The 12,200-nt window shown below is 37.5% G+C and overlaps 1 protein-coding gene across 2 annotated transcripts in view; it reads left to right on the top strand.

Annotated features, from left to right (window-relative positions):
* Positions 1 to 12,200, top strand: part of LOC117400218 (tensin-3-like) — a 185,953-nt gene that overhangs the window by 11,976 nt on the left and 161,777 nt on the right. The window contains exon 1 of one of the 2 annotated variants that reach the window (XM_033999805.3): positions 8,902 to 9,251. The exons of the other annotated variant lie outside the window; for it this stretch is intronic. Within the exon in view, the coding sequence (XP_033855696.3) occupies positions 9,186 to 9,251 (66 nt within the window). The 5' untranslated portion in view covers positions 8,902 to 9,185. Of the gene's footprint in view, positions 1 to 8,901; positions 9,252 to 12,200 lie in introns of those variants that run through there. 2 annotated transcript variants of the gene reach the window in all.

The following is a 12,200-nucleotide window of genomic DNA, read 5'->3' as shown; positions in this document are numbered from 1 at the left end:
ATCACCGACAGTTTAGCGATGTGTATATCTTGACTATACTGTAATTTATATTGATAAAAAACTGCACCTGTTTTGAGATTATTCAGAGAAGTCTGTTGTGAAATTCCTGAGAATATACTTGTGACAATCATGGGGAACTGCTCTGTGCCCTGTACCTGGTGGGCTTCTTTTTTGTGATACCACATTTTATTGGTCCTTGTTTTATTTGTTCTGAAGTTGTGCGATAAGCATTTCTTAACATGGGACTTGTAACGGGATTACAGGAGATAAGTACGTGTAGTTCTGTCTCAGTGTAGGGGGTATATATAGCTGGATGTATATTTAAATTATTATTATTATTTTTCTTTTTTAATTTAGACCAATTATTATTTTTATTTATTTTGCCCACAATTTGGAATGTCCAGTTATGTTTTTTCTCCTCGCCGCAGCGGGTCCCCACACAGCACAGATGTTCTGAGGGCGTGTGAGCGTCTTCCGATCTCACAAGCCTTAAGCCAGAATCACTTTTACACCAAGTAATCCAGAGCAGAGGTGGGCGAGCTACCGATCCCGGAGAACAGAGATCTGCCCTGCTTTTATCCACTGAATGTGCTCAGTGTCTGGCCAGTAAGGTTCACTATTGCTGGATTAGGAGAAAGAGTCCCTGACGGTTTCCCATTCCCTACCCCAGGAGTGTCAGAGCAAATGTGACACCCCCTTTGGAGTCACCAGCAAAGTTCAGCCTCTTTTGTAATACTTTCATGAAGTCTCTGTTGTGTAGTTTGCATCATCTTTGGTAAAGCAGTAAGGATTTCTTAAAGCAATAAGACTGGGTTCCTCCTGTTTGACACAGCTTGAAGACTGTGGTGCAGTGGTACAGCTAAACAGCTAACAGCTTGGAAGCCATTTTGAAGACGTGGTGATCATCCTGCTTGCTGAAATATTTTGTATACAGTGAAACAGTCAATTCAATGCATTCATGTGACAGTCTGGCTCACAGTGGTGAGGTGTGGTGACGTCACGGACCAGGAAGTACAGAAACCAAAACAATGGATGGGCGGGTGAAGCTGAATGCTACTGCATTCAGCGTATTTAATTAATCAAATAAACAAAAACAAAAGATTTAAACAATGAATAAAACACAAAACAAAAAGGCACAAGGGCCAAACGAATAAACAAAGACTGTTTAGCAGTCGTTTTTAAATGTCGTTATGTTTCCTCGCTCTCGCTCTCTCCCCGTACTCTCCTCTGTACACTCCACCCCGCAGCACGGGCAGCTGCAGGTTCTTATACTCTGGCCGAGGGGTTAACTAGTTGTTAATTATCTTATTACCCCTCGGCCAGAGTCTGCACGCGTTTGGTAAGGATGCATGACTGTCAGCTAGTTAAATAATCAGTTGCTGATCAGTCATGCATCCTCACGGGGTTTTTAAATATAAATAATAAAAGACGGTGCGCTTTTAACTTCGCCGCAAACAAAAATACAAATAATAATACAAATAATAACACATAGGGACGGGACACTCTGCCACAATTCAATTCTTGAATATAACAACTAGATGTTCTTTAACAAAATATTCTGGGGTCTGAAAAGTATGGATTTTCATTTTTCAGCTATTTATCTTTTTTCAGTGTCCTACAAAAATACCCCCAAACTTTTGTCAATCATACAGAAAGCAAGACAGCTCCATTATTTTGGAGCAATATGAATACAGATTTTGAACAGGGTGAATAACTAACAACCAATACTGTTTGTTGCAAATGCCATACTCCATTTAAGAACGAAAGAAGCAATAATGCACAAAATTAGTCATTGGCTATGTTTACAATGGCTATGTTTTGGCATCCAGAATGGAACATGCTTTTTGTAGTATTTCGATGCATCATACCGTTATTCAACTGTAGTTTTCTAGACTTTGTGGTCCAGCGTGGAGGAGGTAGGCCACACTTATAATATTTGACAACAGTATTTTTGCAGTTTTTCCTTACTTTTTCTCATGTTTATACAACCTCAGGGCTTCTAAGGTTGGGAAGTGTGCTCCAATTACCCCCAAAAGAGGACCCCCGACACCCCGAAACTGCACCACCAATGCAAAACAATCAATGCAAAATTAGCATATATATATATATATATATATATATATATATATATATATATATATATATATATATAGTGCCTATAGAAAGTCTACACCCCCCTTCAAAATGTTCACCTTTTGTTGCCTTATAGCCTGGAATTAAAATGCATTAAAATAGGGTTTTTTTCATTAATCTACACATCCTACCCCACAACTTCCAAGTAAAAAAAATATTCTAGAAATTTGTAGAAAATTAATTAAAAATAAAAACTGAAATAGCTTGGTTGGATAAGCGTCCACTCCCCTTGTAATAGCAATCCTAAATTAGCCTTCAAAATCACACATCAAGTGGCCTCCACCTGTGTTAAATTGTAGTGATTCACATGATTTCAGGATAAATTCAGCAGTTCCTGTAGGTTCCTTCTGCTGGGTAGTGCATTTCAAAGCAAAGACTCAACCATGAGCACCAAGGCGCTTTCAAAAGAACTCTGGGACAAAGTTGTTGAAAGGCACCGATCAGGGGATGGGTATAAAAAAATATCAAAGGCCTTGAATATCCCTTGGAGCATGGTCAAGATGATTATTAAGAAGTGGAAGGTGTATGGCACCACCAAGACCCTGCCTAGATCAGGCCGTCCCTACAAACTGGATGACCAAGCAAGAAGGAGACTGATCAGAGAGGCTACTAAGAGGCCAATGGCAACTTTGCAAGAGCTACAGGCTTTTATGGCCAAGACTGGTCAAAGTGTGCATGTCACAACAATATCCCAAGCACTCCACAAATTTGGCCTGTATGGTAGGGTGGCAAGAAGGAAGCCATTACTCAAGAAAGCCCATCTTGAATCCAGTTTGAAGTATGCAAAAAAACACTCAAGAGATTCTGTAGCCATGTGGCAAAAAGTTTTGAGGTCTGATGAAACTAAAATTGAACTTTTTGGCCTAAACTCAAAGCGTTATGTTTGGCGCAAACCCAACATAGCGCATCACCCAAAGGACACCATCCCTACTGTGAAGCATGGTGGTGGCAGCATCATGTTATGGGGATGTTTCTCATCTGCCGGGACTGGGGCACTTGTCAGGATAGAAGGGAAAATGAATGGAGCAAAGTACAGAGAAGTCCTTGAGGAAAACCTGCTGCCCTCTGCAAGAAAGCTGAAACTGAGACGGAAGTTCACCTTTCAGCATGACAACGACCCAAAGCACACAGCCAAAGCTACACTGGAGTGGCTAAGGAACAAAATGGTGAATGAGTGGCCCAGTCAGAGCCCCGACCTAAATCCAATCGAAAATTTGTGGCATGACTTGAAGATAGCTGTCCATCAACGCTCCCCAAGGAACTTGACAGAGCCTGAACAATTTTGTAAAGAAGAATGGTCAAGTATTGCCAAATCTAGGTGTGCAAAGTTGGTACAGGCTATCCCAACAGACTCACAGCTGTAATTGCTGCCAAAGGTGCTTCCACCAAGTATTAACTCAGGGGGGTGGTGACTTATCCAATTATGATCTTTCAGTTTTTCAACTTTTTCCCCTTAACAGTGTGGAGTATGGTGTGTAGATAAGTAGAAAAAAATCCTCATTTAAATGCATGAATCTCTGAGGCACTGACACAACAAAATGTGAAAAAAGTTCAAGCGGGTATAGACTTTCTATAGGCACTGTATATATATATATATATATATATATATATATATATATATTAGTATATTGTAGTCTGAAACGTCCTGATAATTGATTTGTAATCAATTATTCTACCTTTTTAAGTACCTGAAATATGCTTTTCTTTATATATATATATATATATATATATATATATATATATATATATATATATATATATATATATATATATATAATTTATTTATTTTAATAAGGCAATCAAAGATTCGACTAATCTCACACTTCAGTGGAGAGAAAAAACTCCCTTGGTCCCGTCGGAGAGTTGGCCCTCACTCCGGGCACACTAGCTATACTATGTTGGTATAAGATATATCTTGGAGTGAAGAGCAAGACTACAACTGTAGAAGACCATCGGCCCATTTTTTTTAAATTAAAAGTCGGTTGACATTTTTTTCTGCTGCTGAGGTTGCTGCGCCGGTACAGAATGAATTGGGGGGGGGGGGGGGGGGCAGACCAGTTTTAGAAAACAAGTTATTTGCTACGGGAAAGATAGCGGCCAGAGGAATAAGGACAAAGAGGGGAGTTGAGCTTACAGAACTGCACGAATTGACCTTGGTGGAGCTGGTCCGTTTTGGAAGTGTGTAGGAAGAGCAGATAGTGAGAGTCAGGGACTAGAGTGAGATCGCAGGAGCAAAGACCAAGGGATGGAAATCTGGAGGGAGAAGACACAGCGAATTCGGAACAGTGGAGAAAACCAAATAAGGCAGAAAGGCAAAGAGAGAAAAACAACCTTGGCGGAGGGTTGTGATTAGGTGAATGAGAATATTAGCAGTAATGGGTAGACAGGAGGAGGGGAACACAGCAGGGATTGATGATAAGGGATGGGGAAGATATACGGGATAAGCGATATTGGTATTGAATGCCTGCTAGGAAAGTTTTGAAGGTGTAGATTATCTTTTGCGTGAACGAGGAAGGAAATAATAAAATCCTGATTGAAGGGAGTAGGGGGAATCTGATTTGAAATGTATTTGCTTACGATTGTAAGTCGCCCTGGATAAGGGCGTCTGCTAAGAAATAAAATAATAATCATAATAATAATAATAATAATAATAATAATAATAATAATAATAATAATAATAATTTAGGGGGATCTGCTGGATCCAATCGAGAAATCCTGGTTTCAAACATGTTCAGCCGGTCGGAGACTGAAAAAGAGTCTGAATGAGTTGCTTGATATCGTTGGATATTTTCAGACGCAGAGTCAAGACTATTCAAGAGTTCTGGTAAAACAGCAGGCGGTGAAAGGGGAGTAGCTTGGACTGGCCCTGGATTGCTTACAGCAGGGGCTGAGAATTTTGCTCACTCCTTGCCGGAATTGAAATTCCTTTTTTAAAAAGAGCTTTCAGAAGCTTATCGGTGGGCCAGTCTTTCAGAAAAAAGCCGAGCTGGAGAATCATCAGGGGGCGAAGGCATTTACAGAGGCAGGGAGGCTGGGTTGCATCAGAGACCTGGATGACTGGGACAGTCAAGGTATTAAAATAGTCTTGCCATTTGACTTTCTGCCCTTGTGCACACTGGACAGCTTCCAACCATGACTTTGTTGATGAGGTTGAATGGACTTGTTGCAGAATCTTGTCTTTTGTGCACTGTCAGGCTTGAACAGAACTGGTAACTTTATACAGGAGCATCTTGTGTGGGGATTTTACATAATGCAGCTAGCTTTAATTTATGGAGGTAAAACTTCCAAGTAAGAAACAAAGTCGAAAAATGCTTCTGTCAATATCTTCATCAGCATTTATTTCAGATTTTATGATTATTGAAGTGTTTATTGTTTCACTAAAGACAGTAATGGTCTACATAACACCATTAACTTCTGTTTTGAAATAAAGCTCATCTCTTCAAGTTTTACTTAGTTCATCCAGTAATCTAAAGACAATCTCAGTGATATACTTGCAGGTCTTCATTCATAGTTTTACTTACAAAATTGACCATGTATAGAACTGCTGTCAGTGTCCTTGACATAACATGTGATAGGTATTAGAGAATGAACCTGGGTCTGGTTCAGAGGCTAACACACTGTCGCTCAATCAACAACTTGAGATATTTCGTAAGAGCCTGTCGTCAGGTGCAAGTGGTGTGGTGTAACAAAATGACTGTCCAAACAGTACGTCTCCCAAAAACAATCTGTGTTTATTCTTAACACAAAAGAAAACAGTCCACCCCTCTAGCAATGGTATTGGAGGGTACACAGCAGGCTTGCAAACCCAAAAATAATAACAACAACTGTAATCCAAAAATTGACTTGATCGGTCCCGCATCCTCAGTGCACGAAAGTGGTGAATAAGGACGTGGTGTTTGTGCATGGAAGTGCTCTGGTGTGACTGCTGGCTTTTTAGCGACAGCTCCGGGGTGCTCAATCATGCTCTGCAAAACAAAACACACACGTAATAAAAACAAAACAAACGATACAGGCTCTGGCCGTCTGGTTACTTTTGTCAGCACAAAACGGTGTACTGACGTAGCTGCTTCTCCTTTGTACCCACAAAGTTCTCCCTGCAATCAACCCGTCGCCATGGTTTCTCCAATAGAGAGCCGTCCCGCAGCTGACTGCAATAGAGTCTTTCTGGGTACGTGCAACTACGCGCTCCCCCCAGTATGGTCACCTTCCGGTTTCCACCTACCGTCAAAGCAGTCCATCTAGGAGTCAGCATACCACCGTCCTTACACAGCACCCCCTGGTCGGGAGGGAGATTTACAACATTGATCCTTTCTCTCTTCATCACAGAGCCTCATCCTAAGCAAAATACTACATGGTGCACTGAAATATCTTACCTTCTTTTAGCATTCTTCCAAGTAAAAATATAATACACAACAGTGGATGGCTTATCACACAATCAATAGATTATAGATTTTTCAATACATCACATTATAAATGTTTTACTTCAGGGCATCTATGGATAGCCAATGACAACCAACAGACACTGATTCAAAGCAGACATGCTGGCTTGTTATTAAGGCTTTGTTTCTGGGATGGCTTCTGTTTTTGTTGCAGTATCTCTATGGGTAAATGTATGTTAATGGTAAGAGTTGTAAAGCCTTTCATTATGAAACCAGTTACAACCATTTGATATTTACAAATCATGTTGGAATCAATCATTAGGAAGTTTATTGTTTAAAGTATCGCTGCAGGAAGGTGAAACATAACCACAGCCTGGTAATGTTAAGCAAACATTTGTAAATAAAGCAGCATGATGCAGTTAATATCTGCACTAATACCTGGAGCTCAGCATGTTCAGCATACTCTTGTAATACTATAGGGAAAGTATTTGGTAATCACCTAACTATTTTCCATAAAAGCCTAATTAATTCTACAATGGAATTAGTTTTTTTGCATACCCTGCCTGGATATATATTAGTGTAAATGCAGAACCGCTACACTGAATGAAAACATTTCAACAGATGTAGACCATTTCCTGGTATTTTGAGCTGCTGTTATTTCACAGCCAGCAGGCCTGGATCACATTATAAGGGCCCTAAGGGAATATTTACAAACTCCAGAATTTAGGGTCATGCTATTCAAAATGAATGTGTGTCTGAGGCAGTCATCAGTATTAACATGGAATGCACTGCCTAGCTTTTTAATATATACCTGTAGATTCTCTTGTAATAGATACATACTTAAAATGTCATAAGGTTTCTAACACCATTTGAATTTATTTTAATCCAATGAACTGCTTTACTCATGTTGCCACTGTTACCATGGATGTTACTGTTACTGCAGAGGTGACACTGGTACGGCTGCTGAGAGCTGCTGTTGTACACTGTGGTAAAGCACAGGAGGCCCTTTCTAGAAAAGTTATTTTTCATGATTCCTAAAAGTTCAGTAAAGTTTATTTTAAAAAAGATTATTTTGTGTGAATACACTTCAACAAGTGTCTTTTTCAGTGCGTGTGGTTACCAATTATTGTGTATAGTTTTCCAGAATTTTATTTAGGAAAATTAGAACTGCATCTTAAGCTTTACACTTACTTTGCAGAACATGCTGTATAACTTTAGGTGTGCTCAGGTAGGGTCTTAATGGTTACTTATGCTATTTTTGGGCCTGCATGCTTTAGATGTTATGTGGAGCTACTGTGCTGTTGGCAATTTATCAACATCTTCATTTTTTCTCAAGCGTGATTTGCCTGCAGTAGCAAGTTGATGTCTGTGTAAAACCCTGCTGTCCAGAACAGACGTATGACATATTTGATTATGGTTTATTCTAAATAGCATCATATAGCTGTAGACATTATGAACATTTCTGTTTGTCATTTTATATTTTAACAAAAAATACATGATTTTATATAACGTAGTGTACTGTAAATGCAAGCATTGAGATAGTGACTGCTATTTAATCATAGATATATTGCTGGTTTGTAGTGTTAATTCTCAGAGAAGGGACACATTTAAACCAATGATACAGTTTACAACCTGTCTAAAATAATTCCAGCTTATTAATAGTGTATTTAAAGTAATCCATGGCAATTATTGAAATGACACACCAAACAGGACTCTAGGTGTATTACAATGAATTCTACACCAAGAATAAACAGTTAATAAATTATAAAATGAATGAATTCACACTACAGTAATGTTTTTAGCTTTTTCCTTCCCAGTTTCCAGCTTCATTGTAATGCTCAGTATTTTAGTCTAAACAACGTCCAGAGGTGCTGAATAGTGAGTATAACATGTATATTAAGGAAGGTTAGTCAAAGCCTTTGATAAATACACAAAAAAAGGGTGCATATAAAACAGGTCTTTATACATCATGCCAATGCTTGATATGCTAAAGGGTTATTCCCTATAATGTAATTGAGTTGTTAGGACTATCTGCTTTATCTATATGACATTTTGAGATGTAAATACAACTAAATGTACTAACTGTATAAAAAGTTCTGAATTAAATTTCTTCCAAGTTCTTTCTGTAAAAAAAAATAACTAGAATATTTATCAACCATTCTGTCTTGGCTCAGAACTGTTTGTACAAGTAAACAGTTAAAAAAATAAAAACATCTTTATTATCTCATTGCTGCTGGTGTATAGTGAGGGTCAGTAGCATTGTCATGTAACTTCCTTCAATTCTTTATCCCTGGTTATTGTATCTAGAATATACCCTCCCACCAAGAGAGGAAAAGCCTGATTTCCTTTGCTGGAGCCAAGGCATCAGACATATCCTTTTGCAGTTTTGTAGGCTTTGGGATAAGGAATGAGGACAGCAGAATAGTCAGCTCAGTAGCGCCGTTCATAGGGGAATCTTCTCATCTGCTCTGGCATGGCAAATATGAAAGGGCTTGCCTAGGTAGGGAGTAACAGGTTTAATGAAGAGTTTATGTGACAGGCCAGTAATTTGTGTTCCAAGAAGTGGAGGTGATGGATATTTTTGTAAAGTGGAGACAGTAAAGCTGGACAGCGTTGGTAAAAACCCAGGCTAAATCCTGATGTGCTGCACCGTGAGTTTGGCCTTTCTGGAGGATGAACTTTGCAGTGTTCCATTTATCCACATGTCAGCCACAAGACACAATGAACACCATGTCAGAGGTAAAGTTTTTAAGTTCAATATAGGTTATTTTGTCATGCTACATGTATCTGGAAATGTTTTCTGACTTGCTTTATAAGCACCAGGGTAAAACACAGGTATCCAGTTTGTTTTTGTGTTGACCAAAATTATTGAAAAGCTTTTCCCTTGGTAGGTTATGCCTGTCTGGCAAAAATATATGAGATACTATATTTGTTAATATAAGAAGTTTTAAGTAAGCAATAATAATAATAATAATAATAATAATAATAATAATAATAATAATAATAATAATAATACCACTACTACTATTACTGATAATAATACAAATAGTAATCATAATAATGTTTTATTTCATCACACATGAATACATTTTTTCTTTGATTAAAGATCTGAAAACCATTATTCTGTAGTAAGTGGTTACTGATTAAAGGGGTACGTATTCCCTTCACAAGATCTGACCTTACAGAGTACAGAGAGCAGCCCAGACATTCTTCCTGGAAATGCTTTTTGATGTGTTACTGCTAAAAAGTAGTCATATTTCAGGAAATTGACTATTTTTATGGCCTGTTTTTTAAATGATGTTGTTTTTCATTAGCATTCATGCTGTTGAAGGTATGTCTGATTTGAAAATAAAGGCTTGCCATGATTCTAAGTATTATTTAGTCTTCATGGATTTACTGATAACTTACTTACTCATGCTTTAGTGATACTGTTAACCATGAACATAACAGTTTAAAATTTTCCACTGAATATTTTTTTTTCCTTTACATTTGTTGCATATGGATTTAATGAAACTATGATGCGTATTAAAAAAATTAAAATACTGTACTTGGGTAAATGAATTACTGTACAGCACAACTGTTTCTGAAGTCCGATTTGGTTGGTGTAGGACATCCTAAAGATTTAGTGTGCCAGTTATAAGAAACCTTTTAAAATATTTACAGTTGAGTTTTTCATCCACCAAACCTTCATGCAATAATAAAATTATCAGTGGTATGCAAATGTGATGGGGTCTTCACTAATGTATGAAGCTGCTGGTTATGTATATTTAAGTGAGCTTCCTTTACATACCATAGCAGCTAATCATGTTGTCCTTCCATAAAAAATATTTAAAGCTTTAACAGTGAAGCCTTGTTTTATGGTCTTCTGCTATTCAGGGTTTGGATTAGTTTTGGGAAGGCGATATTATATTCATACAAGATTCTGTGGCAAGCTTTTAAAAATGTTATATAGTGTATTCTGTCAGTAAATGCCTATAGGGCTCCGTTTTAACAGCAATGTTTAGATCTGCCACTATTTTTAGGCCAGCTTTTCTTTGGGAACAGTATTAATTTGTGGAGATTATATAATGTATGGAAATAATTTGTTTCCATTTCTTGATCCTACAAGCAGAGAAAGGATTATATTGCTCACATGGGACTTTAAACGTACCGTAACCCTGTGCCTTTTTAGGTTGTTTTAGGTCTAGTGTGTCATAGTCCATATGTAGGGCTTCTGTTTTTCAGATTTTATTAATTGTATTTTTCGGTGCCTATTTTTAGCTATTTTCGAGTTTTATGTAATCATTTTTTTCCAGGGCTTTCGTTTTTGATATACTGTATGAAATTAGTGTTTTCGGTTACTTTTCAAAATGTGTGAGTGTTTTTGTTTTTTTTTTCCTGTCAAAATATGGATAGTAACTTGACAGTACTTGCACACTTAAGTTGTACCTTCTTTCCACAACTAAATCCCTACGGTCACTGGCACATTCTTCTGGGGTTTTTGTGTGTAGGCATTTTTGTACATTTCGCCACAATTCTGTTTTAAATCCTCCGTATTTTAACTGTAATACAGCTTGAAATCCTGCAAACAAGCCTCCATTCTGATTGTAATCTCGTTTTAAATCTCACAAGCGGAGTCTCCAATAGAAATGTAGGAATGTGCTGCCCTTCAGTAGTTGGGGCGGGTTTAAAGTATTGAGAACGAATCAGTGATAGATGCAAGTTAGTAAGGCGGGACATTGCCCAGCAGCACTGGGAATTGTATTTATTATTATTTTTTAATGGGAATAGGGTAAAGTCAACATGTATTGATTAACCATTTCCACAGTTTTTCCGGTGCTTTCCGGTGTTTAAATGCTATCCACCGATTTTCATTTTTTTTGTATCGGAGTGTTTTACTGGGTTTTATCGGTTACAACCGAAAATCAGAAGCCCTACCCACATGCATGTGAACCATGTTTTTTCCTTGAATGTAATTTCAGCTCTCAAGCAAAACAACATCCTTCATTGTGTTGATTTATGACACAGCTAGCCTGCCCACTGGATCTATTTTGTATTCTTTTTTTTTCAATGCATTTCATATGCTTAAGATTTGTGCATAATAGTGTCTTATCAAACCAAAATCTTTTAATCCACCTTAAAAGTGATCCTGTTGAATTGACATGAATGAATCACCTCCCAGGAATCATTTTTACAAAAGCTGTAATTTTATTGTTTATATATATATATATATATATATATATATATATATATATATATATATATATATATATTTTCCATGAAGCTGCATGTTGAGATGACCCAAAACCGCGTTTGCACAGAATTCCCGGATTAAAAACAGATTTGAGTTTTAGCTTCTTGTCCCATGTAATCCTGAGCCAATCAAGAGAATCTGTTTTAAATGTATTTTCTGTTCAGATTTTTTTTTTTTTTTTTACAGTTAAACAATAAAGTCCAGCGAAGGTAATCCTTTCCAGGCCAGAAAGTTTAAAATCAGTTTTCTAGAAGGGATTGTAGTTTTCTTCTTCTATTCATCAGAGCCTGATTCACAAACCTTGTAGTTATTAGATATTCATGAAACTGTTCTACATTGTTGTTGGTAGTGTGACTCCTTTCTTTATTAGCAACAGAAATGTTGCATAAGTATCAAACTTCATGTAGTTCGTCACAACAGACTTAAAAAACTAAAAGAATTGTTTCAGGGTATTC

This window comes from Acipenser ruthenus, chromosome 4, assembly GCF_902713425.1.
Source record: "Acipenser ruthenus chromosome 4, fAciRut3.2 maternal haplotype, whole genome shotgun sequence".
Classification (NCBI taxonomy): Eukaryota; Metazoa; Chordata; class Actinopteri; order Acipenseriformes; family Acipenseridae; genus Acipenser; species Acipenser ruthenus.
Note: the sequence above shows the minus strand (reverse complement) of the source record. Positions and strands in the feature narration are given on the sequence as shown.